At 51.1% G+C, this 26,209-nt stretch overlaps 3 protein-coding genes across 15 annotated transcripts in view; all 3 read right to left on the bottom strand.

Annotated features, from left to right (window-relative positions):
* The window catches only part of IFFO1 (intermediate filament family orphan 1), an 11,421-nt gene extending 4,293 nt beyond the window's left edge, over positions 1-7,128 (bottom strand). For 2 of the 5 annotated variants that reach the window (XM_044914946.1, XM_044914945.1), the window contains exons 1-6: positions 6,316-7,128; positions 2,306-2,366; positions 2,085-2,180; positions 1,273-1,413; positions 964-972; positions 142-302 (exon numbers count right to left, since the gene is read on the bottom strand). In XM_044914946.1, the coding sequence (XP_044770881.1) occupies positions 142-302; positions 964-972; positions 1,273-1,413; positions 2,085-2,180; positions 2,306-2,366; positions 6,316-7,082 (1,235 nt within the window). In that variant the 5' untranslated portion in view covers positions 7,083-7,128. Of the gene's footprint in view, positions 1-141; positions 327-963; positions 973-1,272; positions 1,414-2,084; positions 2,181-2,305; positions 2,367-6,315 lie in introns of all 5 variants that reach the window. The other 3 variants (XM_044914944.1, XM_044914947.1, XM_044914948.1) reach the window with 3 other exon arrangements.
* A 493-nt stretch (positions 7,129-7,621) lies between these two features.
* NOP2 (NOP2 nucleolar protein) lies at positions 7,622-19,759 on the bottom strand. The gene is made up of 16 exons (XM_021690521.1): positions 19,624-19,759; positions 19,234-19,343; positions 16,493-16,538; positions 16,237-16,325; positions 15,817-16,061; positions 13,984-14,039; positions 13,702-13,868; positions 13,402-13,601; positions 13,156-13,245; positions 12,225-12,312; positions 12,007-12,147; positions 11,273-11,412; positions 11,035-11,124; positions 10,749-10,871; positions 10,415-10,643; positions 7,622-8,399 (listed from the first exon to the last, which is right to left on the bottom strand). Exons 2-16 carry the CDS (start codon positions 19,337-19,339, stop codon positions 7,744-7,746), a joined length of 2,466 nt encoding a protein of 821 aa, XP_021546196.1. The 5' UTR covers positions 19,340-19,343; positions 19,624-19,759; the 3' UTR covers positions 7,622-7,743.
* Positions 19,760-20,686: 927 nt separating this feature from the next.
* Positions 20,687-26,209, bottom strand: part of CHD4 (chromodomain helicase DNA binding protein 4) — a 30,607-nt gene continuing 25,084 nt past the window's right edge. For 5 of the 9 annotated variants that reach the window (XM_044915474.1, XM_044915475.1, XM_044915478.1 and 2 more), the window contains exons 38-40: positions 22,966-23,164; positions 21,414-21,577; positions 20,687-21,234 (exon numbers count right to left, since the gene is read on the bottom strand). In XM_044915474.1, the coding sequence (XP_044771409.1) occupies positions 21,217-21,234; positions 21,414-21,577; positions 22,966-23,164 (381 nt within the window). In that variant the 3' untranslated portion in view covers positions 20,687-21,216. Of the gene's footprint in view, positions 21,235-21,413; positions 21,578-22,965; positions 23,165-26,209 lie in introns of those variants that run through there. The other 4 variants (XM_021690768.2, XM_021690769.2, XM_021690771.2 and 1 more) reach the window with 2 other exon arrangements.

The raw sequence follows: 26,209 nt of genomic DNA, 5'->3' as shown, positions 1-26,209 counted from the left end.
ACCCTCCCGCTGGTTCACGCTTCTCCGCCTCCCCCGCGCCCCCCCCCCCTCCCGCCGCCGCCCCCACACCCTCCTCCCCACGCCTCCGGCCTCGGGGGGAGGGGGGTGCTGCTGAGGGCTGGGCCTGCAGGACTCGGGACTCACAGCTGGTTGAGCATGCGCTGCATCTCCTCGTTGATGCTGAGGGCTGTGCTCTCCTCCTCATCCCCATCGGGCTGGCGGGGCCCGTCACTCTCCGACAGGGAGGTGTCCTCCTCGATGGCAGCCTTGCGCTCCCGCTTCCGCCCCCCCATGGATGGGACCTTAATGGGAGACAAGTGCAGAGACTACAGAGACGAGGCCGGGTGCGTGAGGAGAAGGGTGGGTGGGCGCCGGCGGGGCAGGGGGGGGGCGCGGGGGAGGCGGAGAAGCGTGAACCAGCGGGAGGGTGGGGCGGACAGAGAGAGAAGACACAGTTACAACGACAGGAACAGAAACTGGAGTTACCGAAAGACAGGCAGACACACACGGATGGGGGCAGGGCTGCAGACTGAGAAGGAAGAAAAAGGAGAAACAGAAAATAGGGCGGTAAGATCAGGGGAGAAATGGCCCGGGGCGACCACATCAGATGTGCATAATGGCTACGGAAGATTTGTTTTCTTTAAAAAAAAAAAAGCCTTTCTAATGAAATGACCAAACTAAAAGGAAAGTTTTTGGCTGCAAGGAGGAGGAGGAGGACGTGGTGTATACAAAGGAGAACCTGAATCACACATCCAGATCTGGAAAAGCCAGAGGAGAAGGTATAGAAAGAAATGAAGCAAAGAGGGAACAAGATAGAGAAAAGGGGGAAGAGCAAGGAGAACGGAGACAGGAGAAGAAATCTGGGCCCAAAAGCCCAGCGGGTCAAAACTGACGGCCAAAGGCCCGGGTGGCTTAGAAACTGGGACTGGGACATTAAAAAGCTTGCATGAGAGCAAAACTAACCAGCTTCTTCTGTGGAGAAAGCAAGAGAAGATGAAAGGAAGAGAGGAGAGGAGGCGGACAGAGGAGAGAGAGAGGGAGGGAGGGGAGAGACGGTGTTAGAGGCGGCTTCCGAACCTTCTCTTCAGAGGCTGTTCCTTGCCCCCCAGCCGAGTCCCACTGAGGGCCCCCAGTGCCAGGGTGAGGCCCCCCAAGAAGGAGGGGCCAGGCCTGACGAAGGGCTCTGGGCCTGCGCCCCCTCCCGTGAGGAGCTGAGGCACTGGGCAGGCGTGGGCAGGGGCCCGGGGCCTGCGGGCAGCCCCGTCCCCTCACCTGGAACATCTTGATCATGTCCTCACAGTTGCGCTGCTGAGCCACGTCGCACAGCTTGGCAGTGATGTCGATACGGCGACAGATGTCCATATCTACCTTCATGGCCTTCTCCTGGATCTTTGTGTCCAGCTCAGACAGGTTCTGTCCAGGGAACGCGGGGCACGATGAGGCGGCGGCCGGCACCCCAGACAAGGCCAAGATCCTCATCCTTGCAGTCACACACCACCGTTGCCCCCTCTTCCTGGATGCCCTCCCCACAGCACTCATGGGCTGCTCAGGCCACTGGCCCTCTGGTCAGACGGGGAGCCCCAGAGGGCACGGCCCAGGACCTGCGGGGGCTCCCCCGTGGAACTTATGCTCCCAGAGGGAGAGACCACAGGGAGTTACAAGAGCGGAGAAAGTACTGCAAGAAGAAGAAGGATGGCTGTCACTTATTCCGCATGAAATCTGGGCCAGCACGGTCCCAAGTGCATCATCATCTCCGTAACCACTCTGCAAAGTACATGCCTTTCGGATCCCTTTCCACAGAGGAGGGCACAGAAGGCCTTCAGCAAGGCCACCCTGCAGGCAGCTTGCAGAGCCAGGGTCTGGCCCCTTAATAACTGCTTGACAGGCCATACTGCCTCTCGCCTATGACACCAACACCCAAGCTTTTGTTCCTTCCTTTCCTCTCGAATGAGGGTGGGGTGGGGGGCCAGCCGGGGGGAGACAGAAGCACAGCAAGGTGGGTGAGGGCTGTGGCCAGGAAAGCCACAGGCACAAGCCAGAAAGGCCTGCCCTGCCCGGTCGCAGGCCTGAGGGGCCGCACTCACATTGCTCATGAGCCCCTTGAAGACCACCAGCTCAGCTTTCAGCTGCTCCACCTTCATGGCCAGCTCCTCTTGGCAGGCATCGGCCTCCTGGGCTTCCTGCAGTCAGGGAGAAAGCCCCGTGAGCGGTGCTGCCCACGCGGGAGGCAGGTGCCAGCAAGGAAGCTTCGGCCAGGAGAGGCCCGGGCGGGGGGTGCGGCGAGGGGGGGGGGTCCAGCCCTCACCTCCTGGAGCTCGTTCACTCGCTCCTGCAGCTGTATCCGCACAGTGTACTCCTCTTCCCACCTGGCAGACATGGGGGACAGGGAGGGAGCTTAGGTGTGGGGTCTTGCCCCGGCGGCTCTCCGCTCCTCACCCCTCCAGCTCAGGCCTCTCTCCCACTCTAGCTCTGGTGCCCGGGGTGCACAGAGGCCGTGGGCAAGGACCGGCCAGCCCGTGGGTGGCCAGCCGCAGCTGTCGGGTGGCTCCACGCTTCCTGGCAAGTGCAAGCCCACCTGCTGCCTGCCCGGCAACCCTGGGCCGCGCCCCAGGAACCGTGTAAGACTAACTGCTGCCACTCTGCTCCCTCGCAGTGCCCCGTCCGGCTTGGGCCCTGGCTCAGCCAGCTGCCCGGCTGGCCTCCTCCCCGCTCGGGCCCGCACCAGACCCCCAGGCCACCTTCAGGGGCACAGATCCGGTCTCCCGCCTCCTGCCCGCACTAGCCCAGGGTTCCTCCCGTGGAGCCGTGTCACCCTGAGAAGCAGCTGCAGGACACACACCACATCAACAGGGTTGGTCAAGAGCCTGGTAGGAGACACTCAAAGTCCATCCCCCCGCAAGCTCCAGAAACTGCCCCCCCGGAGCCCCGTCCGGGAGCCCTGGAGAGGTGATGGGGCTGGCCCTGAGGCATGAAAGCAGCGAGAAGCAGGAGCCTGGAGGTCCCAGGCAACCAAACCCCAAGGGCGAGGGAAATCAGAGTAGGAAAAATCCGTTCATCCGGTGGCTGGGAACTAGAAGCGGCATCTCCTAGGCTCCAGAACTCCAAGACCAGGACCACAAGCAGCTAAGAGGCCACAGGCAGGGTCTACTGCACAGGACTAGGGTTTTCACTAGGCGTGAGTCCACCGCAAACCAGTGCACAAGTCTTGGCGCGGCAGAGGCGGAAGGTTCGAGCTGGGGGCAGCACGCTGCTGGGGGATTCAAGACTCTGCGAGGGTGCCCGGGCTGGGAGAACTTCTCAGACTCCATTCAGACAGCCCATCACCTCTTGCCACTTCTTCCAGGCTGAGAAAGGAGGGCACGGTACCACGAGAGAAACTGCGGGATCAGAAAGGTGGCCAGAAGCCACAAAGAGGACAGCAAGAAAACGAAAGCCTGACCGAGCAGATTCTGCAGACATGGGACTCTGTCCTCCCTCCCCCCCCCCTCCATCTCTCCCCCACCTCGCCCTCCTCTCCCCTCTGGGCTCTGCCCACAACCTCTTCCCTCCATGCCCTCCTGCTCCTCACTGGGCTCTGCACTGCAGTGTTCCTAATAATAACTCCTCTGCGTCACCCACTGCCCCTCCCTTGTGGGCAGGGGCGAGGCAGCCAGCCCGGCCGCCACCCTGCCAGCCCGTCATGTAGCCCAGCTCCCGGGCCCCTTGGCTCTCTGCCCACCCTTCCTTGCTGCCCCCCTGTCCTTCCTCCTTTTGCTCTGGTATTCTCCATCAGATGGCTGGGGCCGGTGAGGGGCCCTAGCAGCGTCAAGTGATATATTTTCATAGATAAGACATATTTATCTTTTCTGGGCCTGTGGTTTCTTCATCGACAACCTGAAGGCATGGGATGTGGTACCCTCATACCCCTGAGTCTGTGAGTCCCTGGAGGAAGCAAGACTGGCAAGGGGACAATGACCCTGGGCAAGATGCATCAGGAAGGGTAGGAAGCAACAAATTCAGGTAGAAATTTAAGTAAGGAAGTTAGGGGAGGATTGAGATGAATAAAATCTTACAGAGTAAAAAAAAAAAAAAAAAATCTGAAAATAAATCATCTGGAAGCTTACTAGAATTCTTTAAAGTTTATTTATTTATTTTTAGTAATCTCTACACCCAATGTGGGGCTCAAACTCACGACCCTGAGATCAAAAGTCACATGCTCTCCTGACTAAGCCAGCCGGGTGCCCCTGGAAGCTTACTAGAATTCTATTTGTTCTCCAGCCAGACTTTCCCACAAATAGGTCCCTTCTGACCTCCATTCAAATCTGGTCTCACTTACAAGGTTCCCTTGACATGAGTAGGATTTGAGGAATTTCCGTGTATTCTACCTTTACTAAAGACCTCCCTCCCCAATAAACGGTATCCTTGAGCAAAGTGAGGAAGCAGGGTCCATTCCTACACTGGAAAAAGGGAGGCCAGGAGGAAGAGATCCACCCAAGGTTGCCCATAGCAGGGGAGCTGAAAATAGAACCCAGGAGGCCTCGGCTCCTTCCCAGTTTAGTGCTCAAGCTATCCCCATGCCTTCTGGGCCACAGACAGGAGCCACGGTGTTTTAAAGAGAACAGAACGAGGGCACAGGATCTGGGGTGGAAGAATGAGTAACTGCCAGTGTCACGTACCATACAACTCTAGCTGCGGGGCCCTCTGCACAGCAGCATGCTGCAGAGCGATGAGCTCATCAATCCCCAAGGAATAACTCTCTGCTGCCCTGGACAGCTGGACCAAGGACAAACACTCTTTCAGTTAAGAAAAAACAAATACCCGAGAACAGCAGTTGTTTCTGTGGTTATGGATGCATTCCAGAACTGTCCGTGTTCTGCTGCTGACCGTGTTAATTAACTCCTACAGGGGCAGGGACAGGGGCTGCGGCAGGCTGGCTCTGGGTGGTATCTAAATGACGGCTTTCGGAGAACTGAGACTCCCAAAGGCACTTATAACATGGGCTACGACGAAGGAAGCCAGCATGAGGACAGGACTCAACCTCAGAAAGCCTACTGATCTGAGATCTGCTAGACTCTGGTAGGCTACAGATCCCTGAAGGCTGCCCCCAGACCCAGAGGTAAGCTCCTGGAACATTCAGTCAAGCCCCAGGCAACACACCAGTGTCCGCTACACAGGGCTGCTAAGGTAGTTCCCAAGCCTGCCCACAAGGGGTCAGAGGAGCCCACTAAGAGGTTAAACCTGATGGCTCCCAAAATAAAGCCTCCTTCTGACCTGTCATCTTCCTCCTCAACCATGGCATCCGTCACAGAGTCTACAGAGAGCTGGCTGTGCTCATGCTCCTTCCTAATGGCTGAGTTATCAGGCCTCTAAGGGATCCACTTGGTACACAGCCAGCACCAGCATCACATCCCTTCCCCTGGCCCCCTGTGCTACCCGGCCAGTCCCCTGCAGAAAGCCAAATCCTCATCCTCAGAGAGCACTGGGCCTGCCCCGCAGCTGCCGTATCCTCACAGGGTGTGTCCAGATTCTCAACTTTTCCCCACTCAGTTCCTCTGCTGGCTTCACTCACATTTTGTCATCCTTTGGCTCTTTGCACTTTCAGAGATTCCCCCAGCTTCCACAAGCCCTCTGACAACTAGCAGTCCCTTCCCCTTTCCCTAGGGAATTCCTTTTCCCTTTTTTATTTTACTTTTCTTTTATTGACTTACTCCAAGCAATGTTCTGAGGTCCCAGAGCCTTTCATATGGAACTGGAGTAGGTACCCAGTTTCCATCGACATCACTTTGGGAAACCCGGAGCAGGGGCAGGATCGCCCACTGCCAGATGCAGCCCCCCGCCCCCTCACCTTCTAATTTCACTTAGACTCCCAAATGAAAGCTATATCCCTGGTCTCTTACTTTTGATCAGTAATGTGGAGCATCTATCACAAAACTGCTCTGGGGGCTGAGCCCGGAGAGGCAAAGTAGTACCCCAGATGTGACCTCTCAAATGCGTGTCCCTTTCACACCGCACACAACCCCACAGTGAACACAGTCATCCAAACACTGCAGCCTAGTTGAGACAGAAAGAAAAGCCACAAGAAAAATACGTATGCCCCATAGTACTCCAATCCGAGTATCCTTCTTCCTGTCACGAGTGCGACTTCTGCATTCCCTGTGGATCCCCGTCTTCCTGTACCCAATTCCGTCTACTTCCAAGCTCCTCCTTACACAGCAGGAACTTTACTCTCATCTTATTCCTCCCTGATTCTTGGGCCGCACTTCTCTCCCTTGGATCCACACCTGCCCCACGTGTGGCATGACACTGAACCCCGTCCCCACCTTCCCGGTCCCCTACCTCCGCTTGTACTCGTCCCGCTCGCGCTTCACTTTAGCCAGGACGTTGTAGAGCGCGCGGATCTCGGGGGTGATGGTGTCGATCTGGACGCCCACCCCGTCGGGATGCACCCACGACAGGCCAGGCCCTTGCACCAGCGTGGGCTCCAGTCCCGGCCCGAGCCGGCGGGCGTGAGAGAAGGACCAGATGGTGCCGGGCATGAAGCGGGCTGACGAGGAGTAGGAGGTGGAGGTGGAGGGCGACGAGTGGCAGGCCGCGGAGGGCACGAGGGGGCCGGCTGGCGAACGCGCGGGCGAGCCCAGCACCCGCGCCGAAGGGGCGCAGACGGCGGCGGGCCGGGCGCTCAGGGGCAGCCCCAGGGGCCGGATGGGGCTGACGAAGCCGGTCTGCACGGCCTGGTCGCGGCGAGCCAGGCCCCGCCGGCCCTGCTTACCCTCCTCCAGCGCCTGCTGCAGCTGCTTCTCCAGCAGCCGGTTGCGGCGCTCCAGCTCGTGCACCTTGGCCAGGAAGCAGCGGAACCGGAGGTTCAGGGTCTTGAGCACGTTGATGTTGGAGCCCAGGTCGTTGCGGAGAGCCATGGCGGCGGGGGGCGCCGGGCCCGGCCCGGGTGGCGAGTAAGCAGCCGGGCCGGCCGGGGCGAGCGGCGCCGGGGACACGTCCCCTCCCCCGGCGAAGTGGTCGTCTCCGAGAGGGTCCCCCAGCGGCCCGGCCAGGCCCTGCTGCTCCTGCTGTAGGAGGAAGAGGTTGGGGCCGAATAACGGATTCATGGCTGCGTCTTCTGCTGGGAGACGGAGACCGCTACAGGAGCGAGGATGGAGGGCGAGGGAGAAGAGCCAATGAGGCGCCAGGGGGACGCGGCGCAACCAATCACACGGCTCGACGGAAGGGGCAGAGGTCAGGGGGGCGGGGCAGAGCAGAGAGGAATCCAATGAAAGGTTCAGTTGGAGGTTGGCACCTGGACCTTTCCGGGTCCGAGGCTGAGCTGACCCCAGTCCATGCCCGCAAGCCAGGGTGGCAGAGAAATAAAACCCAGGTCCCTCAGTATTCCATGGGTTCTGGTGGCAGGATGCCCATCCTCTCTACACCCCTATTGCCCTCCTCTCCCCAGAGTCCAAACACCCTAAGCTCTGACTCCAGGACTGTCCCTCCCTGGGACCCTGAGGAGACCAAGGGAGCCCAGGAGCCTGAACCGGATTTCTCAGTATACCAGTTTCCTCTCTTCAGAGGGGCCCTGTCCCACGCTCCCACCACTACCCTTAGAGCAGCAAAGCCAGTACCCAGTCCCCTCAAAAAACACACAGTGGCCAGAGATTATAAAATGTGTATTAGTTTTCATATACACAGTGGGGATGCCAACCTCACAGAGGTAAGAGTTCCAACCCAGTGCCCACAGCAATGAGCCACCCCAGTCTAGTTTCAACTATTCATCTAAGACAACACTGGACGGCTGCTGCCTCTGGACTGAGATTTTCTCCTCTTTGCTGGTGGGGGCCGGCTGGAACCACGGGAGGACATGGTGGAAGTCTCCAGTCCCTTGGGGGTGCCATTCTGTTTCTGGAAAGCAGCTCTCTTAGAAGGCTGTTCTGGCAACTGCTGCTTTAGCTTCTCAGCCCCTTTGGCATTTCGAAGGGACTGATCACAGTCCTCAGGCTTCAGAGTGGCCTGGGTCTTGGAAAGGGACACTTCTGTGTCCGTGCCCTTAGGAGGACCATTCTGTTTCCGGAAGGCGACTTTCTTGGAGGACAGTGGCGTAGCTGACTTTTGCTTTAATTTCTTAGCTGCCTTTGGTCTCCTGATCACTTCAGCTTCTCGAGCTGGCTGACTGCTATCTTGGACCTTAGAAGAAGCTTGGGACTTTGTGTCACAAGATACAGGGGATAATCCTGAGTCTGTCCCTTTGGAGATGCCATTCTGCTTCTGGAAAGAGGCCTTCTTGGGATGTTGCCGTTTCTCCAACTGCTGCTTTGCTTTCACAGCCACTCCGGCCTTCTTGGCAGGCTGGCTGCTGCCCTCAGGCTTGGGGGTCACCTGACCTTTCACCTCAGGCAAGTCTAGGTTTGTAGGGGTGGCCGCTGAAGAATTTCCTGGGTTAAAATTAAACATGTGGTTTAAGAAAATGGGCCTCATCACTGGGACTTGATCATTAGTGGAGAAAGTAAGCAGCGGTATCAAGATAAGGAAACTGCCCGTCAGGCAAGTGTGCCACACAGTTGGGGTAGTACCTAAGAGCAGACTACCTACATTCATATTACTTAATATCACCTGGCCTTTATTCAAGTCACATTTGAACCTTGTATTAAAGAGAAAGGGATCAAAAAAGTAAAGAATGAAAGAGAGAGGGGAAGGGAAGGGGGAAGGGAAGGGGAAAGGGAAGGGAAGGGGGAAGGGAAGGGAGGGGGAATGGAAGGGGGAAGGGAGGGAGGGAGATCATTATTGATCTTGGGCAAAAAGTTTTCAGAGGAAGCTATGCCCCCTTGAGGACAGCAGGTCACACAACACTCTTAAGGAGGTGAATCCTGAATAAACCTAAACCACTGGGCTTTCTTTTTAAATTAAAGACAGGTTTTTTTTTTTTTTTTTCAATGTGGATTTTGATGAGATGCAAGAAAAGAAGTCACACACCGCAACTAGAAACAGGCTAGTAAAGGGGCGCCTGGGTGGCTCAGATGGTTGAGTGTCTGCCTTCGGCTCAGGTCATGATCCCAGGGTCCTGGGATCAAGCCCCACATCGGGCTCCAGGCTCAGCTGGGAGCCTGCTTCTCCCTCTCCCTCTGCCTCTCTCCCTGCTCATGCTCTATCTCTGTGTCTCAAATGAATAAATAAAATCTTTAAAAAAAAAAAAAAAAAAGAAACAGGCTAGTAAGGCACAAATGAGAAATGACATTAAATATGCACTTTTAAAGGTAGAGTGGAAAAAAGTTACAGCAAATTTTGCCAGTTCTTAAGGTTTCTCTTAATATTCAGATGTGACTTTTGTGAGGAACGTGATTTATAAAGGAAAAAAAGAAATCAGGATACCTGACTGGCTCAGTCCGAAGAGCATGCAACTCTTGATCTCAGGGTCATGAATTCAAGCCCCATGTTGAGCAGAGATTAAACTTTTTTTTTTTTAAAGATTTTATTTATTTATTTGAGAGAGAGAATGAGAGACAGCGCGAGAGGGAAGAGAGTCAGAGGGAGAAGCAGACCCCCTGCTGAGCAGGGAGCCCGATGCGGGACTCGATCTCGGGACTCCAGGATCATGACCTGAGCCGAATGCAGTCGCTTAACCAACTGAGCCACCCAAGTGCCCCTAAACTTTTTTTTTTTTAAAGATTTATTTATTTGACAGAGAGAGACACAGCGAGAGAGGGAACACAGCAGGAAGAGTGGGAGAGGGAGGAGCAGGCCTCGCGCTGAGCAGGGAGCCCGACGTGGGACTCGATCCCAGGACCCCGGGATCATGACCTGAGCCGAAGGCAGCCGCTTAACGACTGAGCCACCCAGGCGCCCCTGATTTCTTTTTTTTTTTAAGTTTATTTAAAAAAAAAAATCAACTCAATACGTCACAGTTTGTATTCAGAGAAACTCGCCTCTCCCTCTTCCAACTAAACCCAGCGTTCTATCCCAGCATGCAGAACCGCCACGCCTGTTCCAGAAAACCCCACCCTTCCGGAGATCCAGGCCAGACTCAAGATGGCTGAGAAAAAGATCTGCAATTAGTGTGATGGGCTCAGAGAACTGCTGATGGTTCCGAATAGTCTTGTGCCAACCCGATGCTGACAATGCTGGACCAGCAGAGGTCCGTTACCAGGAAGGCAGCCTTCGGCCAAGAAGGAAAAGAAACCACAACTGCATTGGGAATGCATTTAGTACTTAAAGACTGCAGCCACTTGGCAGAAGCAAGCAAAACGGTCCCCATCTGTTCGAGTGCTTTCACATGTACTAAAATGGGGTCCAGGCTCAAGAACGATTCTAATTGGGATGAAAGAGGCCGCTCATCCAAGCATGCAAAGGCTAAGGGAGGCAGAAGTCCCTCCCTTCCCTGCAGTCAGATGCCTCCTGAAAGGTAGAAAAGAGCAAAGGTGGTGATGAAGGGCAGAAAGAGCAGACGGCTTACCTGTTTGGGACTGGGGGACAGAATTAGAGAATTTCTTGAACTTGGCAATGAAGAAACCATCCATATTGTGGGTGTGAGGGTAGAAGCGGCGGGTAGAACGCAGGGTGGGGTGGAAGCGCCTTTCTCGAAAGCGAGTAAAACCCTCCTGGCCAAAGTCTAGACCTGTGGGCACCAACCGCACGTTCCTCTTTTTCAGGGCATAGTCTACCACCCACTCATTCTCTTCCACCTGGACACGTGGGGGAGACAAAAAGAGAAGGAAAAGCAGAGCTGGAGCTGAAGGGAGCTCTAAGGGACAAACAACCTCCTAGCTCTGCCACAACAGAGGGCTCACCATGATGGAACAGGTGCAGTAGACTAGGTAGCCTCCTGTCTTGGACGTGGCATTGACAGAGTCAATAGCACTCAGGAGCAACTCCTTCTGAAGGTGAGCACAGCGCAAGATGTCCTTCTCATCCTGTCCCAGGGAGAGACGGACGCAAGGGTGTCAAAATTTCAAAAAGACAGCCTCAGGAGAAGAGATGAGCTATTAACGGCTCAGAATGCTCCTCCACCTCCCATTCCAGCTCCATAAGGCCCAGCCAGACCTCTCAGCTGGACCCCACCCTGCAACTCCCCACCTTGTTAGTCTTCACAGCTGGGTCTTTGGAGATGACCCCAGTGCCACTACAGGGAGCATCCAAAAGTACTCGGTCAAAGCCCCCCACCACCTGGGGAAAAAGGGTATAACGTTAATTAGCTGTTTTTGGCAATCTGAACCGTACCATATTTCCCAGGGGCAAGTCTAAACCGTGAGGTCAGGAAGGTGGCAGGTGAATTGGAAGACACGCAAGAGACACGCACAGAGGGGAGCCGCACCTTGGGAAACTGGCGCCCATCGTAGTGGCTGATGACGGTGTTGGTGACTCCCAACCGGTGCAGATTTCCCACGACACTCTTGAGCCGCTCAGCATTGGCATCATTGGCAAGAATCACACCTGTGTTCTTCATCAGCTGGGCTGAAGGGAGAGAGGCACAGCGCTCACCAGCCAGCTCCTCTGCCCCCACACCCACCAGCCACCCTCCTGCCCAAGACCCCACAGCTGAATTCTCACCACTGCAAGGCGACTTCACTCCCAATAAGCCTCCTCCCCACTGTCTACTGTACAGGTCTGCCAACCCGCACCCGCTGAGGAGCGCGACTGCCGGTGTGGTTTGTTGTTACTGAGCATCTTTTTGGTCCTACAGACTAACTTACTTCTTTTAAGTGATAACAGCTTAATAAAATGGTTATGACTAGTTATGTGCCAAACACTTTGCTAAGGACTTCTAAAAGCATATCTCAACCCTAACAACCCAAGTATGATATAACCGCCAAGCCAAGCACAGTTGCTACCCCATTTAAAATAAGAAGATCAGGGGCTTGTCTGAGGCCATATAGATAGTTAGTGGTACATGGGGCTGGAACCCAGGCCAACTCCAGAGCCTGTCCTCCTCTCCACTCTGTGAATTGCTTGTGCACTGTTTTCTTGAGCACTAGAGAGGCAGCGACCCCATTTACTTCCAGAAGCAGAGAGCCAGATGGCTCCTACTCCTGCCTGCCCTTCTCATACCTATGTAGCTAGTTTTTCCTCCAGGGGCACAACACATGTCCAGGATCCGCTCGTGCTCCTGGGGCGCCAAGGCCATGACCGGCAGCATACTGGAGGCTCCCTGAAGCATATAGTGCCCAGCCAGGTACTCAGGGGTAGCACCTGTGGAGGAGGACCTGTCTGTGACATGCTGGGACAACGGCAGGGGCAGAAAGGGCTATCGGGCAGGGAACACTTACCAATGGGCACAGAAGAATCGTATACCACCAGTCCAGTCTTTGACCACTTGCCCAGGGGATCCAGGTTAACTCCACGATTAATTAGCGCCTGAAGATAAAGATTTTAAAACCTCGCAGGCTACCATACCCAGAAAACAGGTGGAAATATGAAAACGTGGTTCTACTGAGGCCCGTGGCATCGCAACTTCCAGAGCTTGTAGTTAAAACACAATCGTCACAGACTCTTTGACCTCAGCCTCTCCCACACCATTCTCTGATGTCCTCTCCCTTAGCCTCAGGCTCTAACTCAAGGTCTGAACTCTATCCCAGTGGAGCAGACTGCCAGCTCCTATCCCTTTTTGTCTCGGAACTGAACTCTGATTTTCCAATAGGCTCGACCCCTTACCAACCTAAAATGTAACATCACTGGCTATACCACACGAAAGATCAGATTCAGGGAGGTTACCTTCGCACCCGGGGAGAGACTACACGTAGGGCCACACCACTGACCACAGAACAGCAAGCAGTCTTTAACATGGGGTCCCTGAACCCTTGGAAACGACGAGTTTAAAATACTGTTTGTGCATGTGTATCATGTCTTTTTCTGGGGGCAGGAATCACAGTTTCACCAGCTCCTCAATGATCTAAAAGGCAGACAACTCCCATTTCGTTCTGAGGCAGAATTTTTATCCTGAAGCAGTGTCTCAACCCTGTCACAGGGAGCAGAGGCTGAAGGGACGAGTTTCCCACTTCAAAGAGGTCATCCTGGGCCCCAAGCCAGTCAGATAAATCCAGCATGACACTAGGCCTACCTGGGTTTGCCTCTGGATCATGCCTATACCAAGAAATGCTTAGGTACTAAGACCCTACCCCTCATTCCCTGCGTCAAAGTGAGATAGGGGTGTCTCTGGGGTTAGAATCCCTGAGAGAAATCTCAAAATCCACCCCTCACCTGAGCAAGGTCTCGGCGCCGGGTTTTCAAGGTATTGGTCCTGAGGGTGATGGGCCGAGGCACCTCATTAGCTTCTAAGAACTCCACCAGCTAGGAAAGCAAAATGGCAGGGAGCAAGTCAGCCTGGCCAAGGAGCTCAGCCGGATGACAAAAGAGTAAGGAGGCTGACCACCTTCCTCATACAGCGTCCAATAAAGAAGGTAAGAAAAGAGAAGCAGAAGTGGCATTAAATTAGCAATTCAGTACCTCAGACAGAGGGAAGAGGTCCACGAGCTTGCCAAGCAGGAAGTCTCCATAGGAGTAGTAAGTGGCCAGATCCTTCTGAAGCCGGTGCAGATACTCAGAACGAGATCGACCTTCCTCCCGCTGAGTCCCAAAATCACGCAGCACTCCCACTATATCCTGGATGCGCTTGTGAATTCGTTGCAAGTCTGGAGCCTGGGCATGTGGACGTGTTAAGGAACTGTTTCATGATGTCCCAGGGCCTGAAAATCCACTCTCCTAAGCACCTGCCCCCTACCTCTCCACCAGGCACTGGAAGGATATCCTGCTCCATCTCCCCAGCAGGGGGCAGCACAAAGGGCTCCTCCTCATCCACATTGATCTGTAAGCCCCCATCTGTCTCATCATCCTTTTGGGGGCCTGACTCAGGTGACCTTTTCTCCTCTTCCTCTTCCTCCTCCTCCTCAGTCTCCTCCTCACTCCACTGGCCCCTAGAAACAGGTTCAGAAACAGTGATTCACAGATGAAAACAGATACCGGCTCCTCCCTCAATTCCTTCATCCCAGCTGCTGCCTGGTCCCCATCCTAAGAGTTTCAAAAACTTACCCAGCCACAGCTTCCTGGGCCTTTTGCTTCTGAGCAGCCCTCTCAATGGGCAGCAGCTGAAAAAACAGACAGGGGCTAGTAATGCAAAGCCTGCCCTTCCACCCTCCCAGGTAGTATTCTATCTCGGTATTTTATGGTTTCCTAAAGGCAAACGAAACACTCAGAAAAAAGTATGGAACCTAATAAAGAAGCTAATGTAAGATTGGCAAAATACTGACCACTGTTGAAACTAAGTAACAGATTAAAGGGTTTCATCAAAACTGTTCTACTTTTTTGTGTAATTCCTTTCCCATTAAAAAGTTCAGAACGTGGGGCACCTGGGTGGCTCAGTCCGTTGAGCAGCTGACTCTTGATTTCGACTCAGGTCACGATCTCAGGGTTGTGAGACTGAGCTCCCGCCAACGGGCTCCGCGCTCAGTGGGGAGTCTGCTTCTCTCCCTCTGCCTCTCCCCCTGCTCACGCACACACGCACACTCTCTCTCAAATGAGTATTTTATTTGAGAATGAAAGAGAGAAAGAGCATGCATGCACGAGCAGGGAGGGGGAGGGAGAAGTAGACTCCCCTGCTGAGAAGGAAAACGCAGGGCTTGATCACAGGACCCTGGGATCACGACCTGAGTGGAAGGCAGATACTTAACCAACTGAGCGACCCAGGCACTCCTAATTAATTAAAAAAAATTTCAGAACATTAATATACCCCCATATGTATACAGAGGGAACAAAAATTGTCCTTGGACATCCATTTGGCACATTTCTTCCAGACATACTATTTTTCACAAAATTGTGATGCGTTTTCAAATTTGTTTCCTGCCTTTTTTCTCATTCACAGATCATCAGCATTTTCACAGACACAATGGCCAAATATTAACTTAGTGTATAAAAGAACTATAATTTACTTAAGCATATTTGTTATTTTGGCTGTTTCCAGAGTTTTGGGCATTATGGCCCACAGGGTGCCTGCAAATCTCATAATAGCAACTCTGTATAGAAAAGGGTAGACTGGGAGAAAGGGTGCAAATGGGAACTTCCTTTTCATCCTATACAACCCTGTATCGCCTGAGTTTTTCTTCCTTTTTTTTTTAATATTTTATTTATTGATTTATTTGTCAGAGAGAAAGAGCGAGCGAGCGCGTGCCCAAGCAGAGGGAGCGGCAGGCAGAGGGAGAAGCAGGCTCCCAGCTGAGCAAAGAGCCGGACGCAGACTCGATCCCAGAACCCTGGGATCATGAGCCGAGCCAAAGGCAGACGCACAACCAACTGAGCCACCCAGGTGATTTTTTCTAATATACTCATATATTAACTGTATACTAATACAAATAACTAACTTTTTTAAAGTAATCTCTATATCCAACGTGGGGTTCAAACTTCAACCCCAAGATCAAGAGTCACATGCTCTACCGACTGAGCCAGCCGGGCGCCCCTACATAACTTCTTACACCTCAGTAAATAAATCTCTGTCCACATTCTGCATCCTCTTCTGAAACAGAATTACTAGGTCAAAAGGAAGAAATCCTCTAAGGTTCTCAGATACCAAATGCCTTATTAAAAAAAATGCGTACACATTTCTATTCCCCTCAGTGGGGCACTAAAGTATCCACCTGACCAGGTCCTCACCAGCACTGAGCAGTCTCAAATTTCAAAATGCTCTACCCTACAGCTTTTCTACACTTGTGTGTGCACTGAGCAAACACAGATGACAGGAAAACAGTGATGGAACACTAAAACCCCTTTTCTCTACTCAGCTTATCCTTATCACTGAGGGCTAGTCTCAAGGCCCTGGAAAGACTAAAAGGCAAGGATCCCTTCCTAAACACCCAGAGAGCTAAACCTCACCTCTTCACCTTCATCCTCGTCCTCCAAGTCGGAGTCAGCACCATAGTCATCTATCATATCGGCATCACTGTCCTCGGAGCCCCAGAGGTCTCCCTGGTTCAGCACACCATCCTCTTCAGAGTCTTCCTCCTCCCCTTCCTCCTCGCTGCTATGGGCTGGTGCTGGACGCTTCTTGCCTTGAGTAGCATGAAATAAGGACTGGGCTCCCATCTTTCTGGGGGTCTGGACAGCTCCTCCAGAGATTCCTAAGGGTTTGAAGAATTCTGGACTGATGGCAGCCACACACCAATGGAGCCTGCACTTTCTACCCTTAAAAATGTCCTCTGGCTGTTTCTTTCACTCCAGAATGCTCAGCTAGCCCTTCCCTACCCAGCACACAGAGGACTCCTCATGTAGCATACAGCTCCTATATTCACTGACCTTTGGGTAGCTTTCCAGGCAATGGTTTGGCCCCAAGGAACTTCTGCGTCTCAAGGGCTTCAGCAGAACCCAACTTCCTCTTGGCTGCCCTGAAAAGATATAAGGAGTGAGGAAATGGAACATACCTCTAAGGTTCTGCCACAAAAATGGGACAGTCCCCAAACAGCCCTTCCCATCAGTATGAGCACATGTGATTATGTGACTAAAGACGAGCAATACCAATTTAATCTAGGTAAGCCTGGACATCGACACTCACCTTTTTCGAGCACGACTAGACAGCCTCTTAGAATTTTCATCACCAGCTGTATTTTAAAAAAAAAAGAGAAACAGAATAGTATGTCACAGGGAAACTGAAAAAGAACATTAGAAGACAAAATAAAAGTAGAGAAAGAATATACTAATTAAAGGGGATAGATTGTAACTCGCTCCACAGAGTTTTATGAGGAGCTGGATGGGAGATGTAAAGGAGATGATCTTTATGTGGTTGTTCATCAACCAAATCCAAACTGGGCCTCCCTCCAGACTTCTGATTTCAATAAATAGCATTACCACAATCTTGATAACAAGAGATATTCAAAATTCATCTTCTCTCTCTGGCTTTGGACCTGGTTTGTGGCAACATGGCTAAACCCACCCTCAGGAAAATGGTGAAGAAAACTGAAATAAGCCAGCATGCCACATACACTTGCTCCTTCTGTGGCAAAACCAAAATGCAAACCGAGCTATGTTGGGGCGCTTGGGTGGCTGGCTCAGTCGGTTGGGCATCTGACTCTTGATTTTGGATCAGGTAGTCATCTCGGGGTCATGGGTCATGCACTGGGCTCCACACACTCAGCAGGGAGTCTGCTTGAGGATTCTCTCTGTCCCTCTCCTTCTGCTCCTCCCCCTGCTTGCACTCTCTCTAAAATAAATACAAAAAATCTTAAAAAAAAAAAAAAAAAGAAAAAGAAAGACGACAACTGAGCTACAGGGATATGGCACTGTGGATTCTGCATAAAAACAGTAGCCAGCAGTGCTTGGACCTACACCACCACTTCTGCAGACTGAAGGAATTGAAAGACCAGCAGAAGCTCCACCATTGCAAACACTGCTAGTCTATAATAAATGGATTTATGTAACAAAATTGTCTTTTCTTCTGCTTTCCTTTACTCTCAATTTAATCAGTAACCAATCACAGATTTTACCTTTGTAACTGTGCTTTTCTATACATTCTCCAAGAAATAAAAGGCTTATTAAATCTCAGCCCTGTCACTTACATGGCCAAGTTGCTTAACCTCTCAGCATTCATCTCCTTAACAATGTCTCTCACAGAGCACTAAGAAAATGAGGTAACAGGGCGCCTGGGTGGCTCAGTTGGTTAAGCGACTGCCTTCGGCTCAGGTCATGATCCTGGAGTCCCAGGATCGAGTCCCGCATCGGGCTCCCTGCTCGGCAGGGAGTCTGCTTCTCCCTCTGACCCTCCCCCCTCTCATGTGCTCTCTGTCTCTCTCATTCTCTCTGTCTCAAATAAATAAATAGAATCTTAAAAAAAAAAGAAAATGAGGTAACATACTGTGTCCAAAGGATTCAGTATAATGCCTAACACTTTGTTAAAAGACTTATTCATTTTAGAGGGAAACAGAGAGAGGGAGCGGGCGCACACAAGCAGGGGGAGGGGCAGAGGGAGACAAAGAATCCTCAAAGCAGACTCCCCGATGAGTGCAGAGCCTCATGCAGGGCTTGATCCCACAACCCCGAGATCATGACCCGAGTGGACATCAAGAGTTCGACGCTTAACCCACTGAACTACCAGGCACCCAGTGCCTAGCAAGCACTTTCTAATACCTCAAAAACCTGCATCTTTTAACTAATGCCCAACACAAACTACCTGTCCACTCTTCTCTCCCACCCAGCCTTCCATGCAGACTATTAACCATATGGGAACCAGATCTGTGCCTTCCCATGCCCCCTCCTCCACAATGTAGGTGATGGTGACTGGTCTGTTCCCTTCCCAAATACCACTTACTAAAATGTCAACCATTTTCCAAAACCCAGATTAAAATCTTTTTAAACTTGGGCCCCTGGGTGGCTCAGTCAGTTAAGCGTCTGCCTTCAGCTCAGGTCATGATCCCAGGGTCCTGGGATCGAGCACTGAATGGGGCTCCCTGCGCAGTGGGGAGTCTGCTTCTCACTCTGCCCCTCCTCCTGCTTGTGCTCTCTCGCTTGCTCTCTCTAATAAGTAAAATCTTAAGAAAACAAAAAACTTTTTAAACTCTAACTGTGTAGGTCCTCTAATAATCTCCCTCAGTGTTAAACTACACCTCTCTTTGCATGGATATTTGGGTCTCTGCTGCACTGTCCCTAATTTCTAAGTGCTGATGACAGTGAGTGTTTTATTCATACTTTCTTTTATTTTAAATTTTTTTTAATTTTTTTTTTTTTTTGAGAGACAGAGTGGGGGTTGGGTGGGTAGAGGAAGAGAGAATCTTCTTTTTTTTTTTTTTTAAAGATTCTATTTATTTATTTGAGACAGAGAGAATGAGAGAGACAGAGAGCACATGAGAGGGGGGAGGGTCAGAGGGAGAAGCAGACTCCCTGCCGAGCAGGGAGCCCGATGCGGGACTCGATCCCGGGACTCCAGGATCATGACCTGAGCCGAAGGCAGTCGCTTAACCAACTGAGCCACCCAGGCGCCCCGAGGAAGAGAGAATCTTAAGCAGACTCCCTACGGAGCAGGGAGCAAGACAGGGGCTCAATCACAGGACCTGAGGTGAAATCAAAAGTGGGATGCTTAACGGACTGAGCCACCGAGGCGCCCCCATTCATACTTACTTTCTAATAACTCATACAATATACTCTGGTTTCTCCTCAAATGTATAAATCTAATAACTCATTCAAAGAAAATTCCGCTCCAAAAGAGAGTGAATACAGAGACTAAAAACGGAGAAGCATGTGATACAGATTTAAGAATGGTGCAAAACCTGGATAACTGAGGGGGAGGACACGCCTAACCCTTACCTGCAGGCAAGAACCTTGCGAGTTCGGTCTCAGCACCCTTCTGTTTCCGGGCCTTACGGCCTGGCCCGCGCTTCTCCTTCTTCGTAGGGTCCAACTTGCGCCCCATAGCACTGGAGAAAAGAAAAATGGGAGAGGGTAGAGTCGCGCGTGTTGGAAAGGGAAACGGAGACCGCAGACTTAGCGTATTAGAGTGGGAAAGAGGACCGCCTCGGACCTCGACTTAGCAACCCCCAAAGCCCCTCATAGCATGACCAAACCTCCATTCCACGCTCGACCCAGCCCTTGGATCCCACGCCATTTGTACTGCGTCCCCCTCCCAACGCCCCAGTCTGCATCGATGCAGTCAACCTTCCCCGACTTCTTCCACACCCACCCGAAGCCTCGGCTCACCTGAAAAAGGGTCCAGGCACGAGAGACCTCCTCGGTAAGCGGCGCGGCACTCCACGTGCACGCCGAGGCTAAGGTTCGGACACCACACGCCAAGCTAACGTTTCACGCAGGCGCACAGAGGCGCGCTCGCCTCGCGGCCCCGCCTCTTCCGGTCCCTTCTAATCGCCCGCAAACCCGGAACGGACGTTCGCCAGGAATGTGCGCGGGACTGGCGGCGGGGGTGCCGGAGGAAATTCGACGGCGGACAGCTTCACTCACTCCCCGAGGGCGGAGAGAGCAAACAGGACGGAACCGTTTTCAACTTCCCCGCCCTTCCCGCAAAGCGTTTGGCTTCTTGCCTCACTGCAGACTTCAGTGGGATAAACTGGTACCTAGGACCCGCGGCCCTCCGTCTGGCACTCTCCACCCTAAATCTAGTCTCAAGATCATGGAATCCCATGCCATTCACCTCCTTCCAACCCTTTCATTAGGAAACCCGCTTCTTTGACCCCTACCGACCCCTGCTCAGCCCATCAAGTAAGGTCTCTGCCTGGCTTCACAGGCGTAGAGGCCGGAGGAAGACCTCTTGTGTCCTAATTTCACACAAGTTAAAAAACTTCAGCCTTCCTTCGAATAAACACTAAGGCGGTGCTTAGTAGCTGTTAAAAACTTTTCCAAGTACTTTACTAGTTTTATCTTCTCAACTCTATGCAGAAGATATCTTTATTTTATGAGAAATCTACAGCCCAGATAACTTCCTCAGATCACAAAGCCATTAAACAGTGGTACAGGGTATGAACCCAGGTGTAGTTTTGGAGCCCCTCATTTTCCAGGGGGCGGTCATCCTTGGTCCTGAGCACAGAAGGCACATGCACATAGAACATGGCTCTTCTGTAGGATACCGGCACACAAGTTAACCCCCTTCGTTTTCAGGTAACACATTTCCCAGAGCTGCTGTCCATACACACTCATCCACCTGCACCTACACCCACACTGAACCAGAGCACTAAAATACAAGGAAACTTTTATTTTCAATTTTCATCAAGAAATTTGCTGTGGTTTTTTATGCTTTTGGTTCTTTTCCTTTTTTTTTTTTTTTTTTCCACTTTATTTCATTCTAGCTGCTCAGTGGCTGGAGCCGCTGGGTTCCTGGTATTAAAAAGATGCCAACAGAGGTAGCTGTGTCTCGCCCAGGGGCCCGGCCCACTCTGAATACCCCAAAAAAGGAGAAAAGAAAACACAAAATAAACCAACAAAATAAAACCAAAAGGAAGAAGAAATTCAGATCATTTTCTTCAAGCCTGGCGGGAACCCACAACAGTTTGTGTGTAACAGGCGTTACAGTGGGGAGAAGCCAGGGCCCAGAAGAAGGCCAGCCCGCCAGCTCCCTGCAGACGGCGCCGGCGCTACTGCTGCATGTCTCTCCAGCAGGAAGGGCACCACTGCCCCTCGCTCCCTCCCCTTCCCCAGTGCACAGGGGCTGTTCCTTTACAACACGGAAGATGGGGCAGAAGGAAGGAGAGGGTCTCTCAGGCCCCCAGGGGAGAAGCTGGGCAAGGGAAAGTGAGGAAGGTCACTGCTCAGCGGTGGAGGTGGTATCATCGATCCGGGTCTTCACTGCTGCTGGGCTACCTGGAGCAAAAGAGAGCCAAGGGAGTCAGAATCCCAAACCACGGGAAACTACCCAATCCCAAGGGAACTCCCTGGTAAGAGCCCCAATCTGCCCAGTATATGAAACTCGGGGTAGAGAGCAAAGTCACGAGTTCCAGAATGGCTCTGCTGAAACAGCTGGCCGGAAGAAAAGGGTCTACCTGCTGTGGAGTAGGTTCAGGTGCTCGGTTTGCCAGGCGGCTGAGAATGTTGCGCTCTGACATCTGTAACCTCACAGCAACCGGGGGAATCCGGGCAATAGTGGCTGGGAGCCGGGTCACGTCGGCTTTCATGTCACTCAGCAGTTCTTCTAGCTGTTTCAGAACTGCACAGAGGGAAAAAACAGGCGGTGAGCTGTGGTGGTCAAGACTGAGATCCTTCTGGGGCGCCTGGGTGGCTCAGTCGTTAAGCGTCTGCCTTCGGCTTGGGTCATGATCCCAGGGTCCTGAGCCCCCACATCGGGCTCCCTGATCAGCGGGAAGCCTACTTCTCCCTCTCCCACTCCCCCTGCTTGTGTTCCCTCTCTCGCTGTGTCTCTCTCTCTGTTAAATAAATAAATAAAATCTTAAAAAAAAAAAGAGGGTGCCTGGGTGGCTCAGTCGTTAAGCATCTGCCTTCGGCTTGGGTCATGATCCCAGGGTCCTAGGATGGAGCCCCACATCGGGCTCCCTGCTCAGTGGGAAGCCTGCTTCTCCCTCTCCCGCTCCCCCTGCTTGTGTTCCCTCTCTCAAATAAATAAATAAAATCTTTAAAAAAAAAAAGACTGAGATCCTTCTTACCGCAGTGAACCCGGCCCCTCGTTTATTCTCAGTGACCAAGCGAGTGATGTGCTGGAGTGCTGAGTATTGTTTTAGTCACTGAGTCGCCTGACCCACCTCGGCCACACTCGTTCCTATTCCTCATATTGCAGTTCCAACTGTCCATGATGCTATGCATTTTTACATCCCCTAACCCTCACTGTACCTTGCTCCCTCCTGTCTCTTATTTTCTCCACTCCCTGAGAGAAGATTTCTGTTTCCTTTTCTCACCATCTTGGCTATCGGAGCTGTCTTCTCCTTCCTTTGAACCAGCCTCCTTTTCCTCATTTCACCCTCCACCCCCCTCATCATGTTTTAACTTTAATTAGAAATGCTGAAAGGGGGGGCGCCTGGGTGGCTCAGTCGTTAAGCGTCTGCCTTCAGCTCAGGTCATGATCCCAGCGTCCTGGGATCGAGCCCCGCATCGGGCTCCCCGCTCCGCGGGAAGCCTGCTTCTTCCTCTCCCACTCCCCCTGCTTGTGTTTCCTCTCTCGCTGTGTCTCTCTCTCTGTCAAATAAATAAATAAATCTTTAAAAAAAAAAAAAAAAAAAAAAAAAAAAAAAAAAAAAAAAAAAAAAAGAAATGCTGAAAGGGGTCTAGAATTTGACGGGATCTTAATTCACCAGAAGTTAACTCTACAATATCCCAGGTAACACTGTATTATTCTGCTTTCCTTTCCACCTCCGAGAACTTGAATATATTGAGTTAAAAGAGGCAAAGAACTACTGTCCTCGATTGCCTCTAAGATATTAGCTTTCCGAGGAAGAAAGCAAAGATCCCCAGCACATCCTAAGTCCCCAGACAGAGGGGCTCTGAAAAAGGTCTGGAAACCAGCAGTAACTGTGTGTTTGGGCGGGGGGTTGGGGGGGGTAGCGGAAAAAGGCTGAGTCAGCAGGAGGCAGGGGAGCCACTGGCTACCTTTGTGCAGGACCGCATTGGCAGGCTTGTTTCCGGCCATTGACTCCTTGGACAGGTGCTGGTGACTCTCCGCCAAACACTCCACTTCAGCAAAGCGCGTGTTTAGGGCCATGGAAGGGTGAGAGGGGTCCTCTGACATGTTCAGGTAAGCTGCCCGGCGCAGCTGTTCCTCAATCACCAGGGCTTGTTCTAAGAGCTGGAGAACGATAAAGAGGAGAGGGGAGCTGCACGGACACCAGCTTTGCTTATTTCTGATAGGTCTCTCCCAATCGATAAAAAACCTTACCGACGGCTCCCCCACACCCAAGCCCTTCAACATCACGTTACTTTGTTTACTCCCATTTGGAAGTTCATATTTCTAAAACTCTTTGCCCTTTATGGATTCGCTTATACAAAAATGATTAAAAATTCAGTCCAGAAAATAGATCGTATAAAAAATTAATTATCACAAGTAACTGCACCTCCCAGAGATACTGTTAACATGTTGAGGTTTTTCCTTGCATCTGTATTTCTTAAGTAGCTGAGGTCACTCTATATACCTGTTGTGTTTTCACTCAAAGTTCCATGGCAAAAACCTTCATTATAACTGCCCTTCATAAATGATTTTTAATGGTTGCGTGGTAGTCCGTCCTATGGCTATACCTACACCACATCGTATTACTTAAGTTGTTTTACTTTTTAAAAGTATTTGTTGTTTCTTTTATCTCCGTATCTCACTCCCATTCCTTTCTGTCCCCAACAGGCAATGCTTCTACTATACTTACTGCGTGGCTTCGTGCAGGTGTTCTTGAAGACTGAGTTTTGTTTCATGTGCACATTTCTTATTTATAGAATGTTGTTCTGTACACATAAAAAGCCTTTTATCCCTTTCCCCACTTCAGATCTTTTCAAAACGTTCAATTTATGTTGTTCTAACACATCTATTTCGTTCCTTCTAACTGTTGCTTAAAATGCTCCATGATGTGAATCCACATTTTACCTATCCACACTCCCAGTCAATGTCCCAGGCAAACAGCTAGGTTACTTCCGGGCCCCACCCCCAAAAATCATACTGCAATGAACACTTACACAAGTCACCTGACGGAGCTATGTAAAAGGTTCTTTGCAATATATTCCAAGAGACAGAATGTTGATTCAGAAGTTATAAGACTTAATTTGCTCAAGTATCCATCCACTGGTTCTTAAAGACAATAAAGCCATTAGGGGTCAGGAAACAGGACAGTATGAGAATAATGGGCTGTTGTTTCTTCCACAAGACATGCTCCATCGAGCAGAGTAATTTATCCCCAGACTGACCAAGCATCTACTTTCGATCTACATACCCTGTGTCTCCTTCACTGCCTCCTCCTGTCCCAAACTATGAGCTTTCTCCAGGATCATGGCCCTCGGCTTGCTGCTGTTCTTTTAAAGAACTCCCTTAAGTGATTTCTCCTCTCCCAGTTCAGCCAGCCCCTCCGTGCAAAGGGATCTGATGCTTTTCAAACCTGCATTTCAAGCACTGAGTGTTCTGATTCCACTCATGTGTGGTTGATCACTCCTTGATCCCACTTGTTTATGGTGTGAGGGGTAGGTAGTGGGAGGATATTAGTTAGGACTTTTCTAAAATTGAACTTACTCTTTCTACAAACTGCTCCCTCTCCTCACCTCCCTGATCTGTCAATGGTAATTTTTCTCAGTGACTCGGGCTCAAAACTTTAGTTTTATATCTCAAATCCATTAAGTCAAGAGTCAGCAAACTGTGTTTTTGTATGGCCCAAGAGCTAAGAATGGTATTTTTACATTTTTAAATGGTTGGAAAAAAATCAAAATAGTTTGTGACACTTTATAAAAAATACATGTTCAAATTTTCCTATCAACAAATAAAGTTTTATTGGAACACATTCATACTTCTTCGTTTAGAACCTATGGCTGCTTGCACACTATGACAGAGTATTTGCAACATGTGTGTCCCACAGGGCCTGAAATAGTTATTATCGGGCCCTTTAACAGAACAGACTTGCTGGCTCTACAATAAAGCAGTAAATCCTATCAATTATTTGGTCTCTTGTCTCCCTTTACCTTATCCTTTTCATTTTCTACAACCAGCATCACACCCAGCCCTTACTACCTCCTGACCATCGGACAGTTCTATAATCTCATGAGTGTTCGGTTTCCATTTCTCCTGCCGTATTAAAACTCTTCATGAACCTTCAATGGCTGCCCGTTAACTATAGGGTAAAGTCCAAACTCTTATCTGGTGCCAAAAACCCACCTACTAACCTCTAGCCCTTACCTCACTCTCTAATCTACCTCCCACTATCACCCAACACAAATGTTTTCTACAGCTCAACTGTAGAAACTACTTGCTGCCTCCAAACACCATAAGCTCTGCTGCCCCTAGGCCTTTGCCCTCCTTAATCCTGTTGGTTCAAACAACCTTCCGCTTCTATCCAGCTATCTCTAGGACATTCATCAAAACTTCATTCCAATACCATCTTCTCCATGAAGCCGTCCAGGAGCTCTCTGGGCTCCCCAAATTCCCCCGGGGAACTTCCGTATGGATCTCTCCCAATACACAGAGTGGCATTCATTTGATCACACATTTGCCTCTACCTTAAACCAAAAGCTCCTTGAGATCAGGCACCATGCCTTATTTGTCTTTGTATCCTCGTGCTACTCCCCATTGCTTGGCACATGATGTTTAAAGGTTCACTAGTGTACATTTCTTATCCCCCCAGTGATACTCAGTTTAAAACTCACATGTCTCGTCTTCGTGGTATCCCATTTTGATGGTCTGCACACAGTTGCCCTCAACATACATTTGCTGAATTCCAGACTGAGACTCCCCTCAGTCCTGGGTTTACTAACCCTAGCGATTCTGAGAATGAACTCTACCTTTGCATCTCCTCTTTGCAACCACCCTACCCCTTATCCACAGAGGGGCTCTCAAACCCACTGACAGCCCTCCCTCTTCAGAAGTCCAATTTAATCCCACCTCTGTATCTTTCCTTAATACTCTAACCTACAGTGGTCCCCTGACACATCCACTGCACGTCTGTGTCATTTATTAGTTTTCATTTATTTATTTTTAAGTAGGCTCCATGCCCAATGTGGGGCTCGAACTCACAACCCTGAGATCAAGAGTCGCATGCTTTACTGAGCCAGCCAGGTACCCCTTCATCTGTGTCATTTATCAGGCATGGTCATCTTCCGACTTGAAGAGCTGGTTAATTTTCAAGTCTGTATGTCTTGATTTCTTTTT

Source organism: Neomonachus schauinslandi, chromosome 5 (genome assembly GCF_002201575.2).
Source record: "Neomonachus schauinslandi chromosome 5, ASM220157v2, whole genome shotgun sequence".
Lineage (NCBI taxonomy): Eukaryota > Metazoa > Chordata > Mammalia > Carnivora > Phocidae > Neomonachus > Neomonachus schauinslandi.
The sequence above is the reverse complement of the archived record's forward strand: the minus strand, read 5'-3'. Positions and strand labels throughout refer to the sequence as shown.

Coding starts and splice junctions, on each gene's coding strand:
- NOP2 (XM_021690521.1), bottom strand. CDS start 19,339: ATGGGGCGCAAGTTGGACCCTACGAAGAAGGAGAAGCGCGGGCCAGGC. Junction 13,246..13,401: donor ACCTCTTCCCTCTGTCTGAG/GTACTGAATTGC, acceptor TTGCTTTCCTAG/CTGGTGGAGTTCTTAGAAGC. Junction 11,125..11,272: donor ATGGGCGCCAGTTTCCCAAG/GTGCGGCTCCCC, acceptor CTTTTTCCCCAG/GTGGTGGGGGGCTTTGACCG.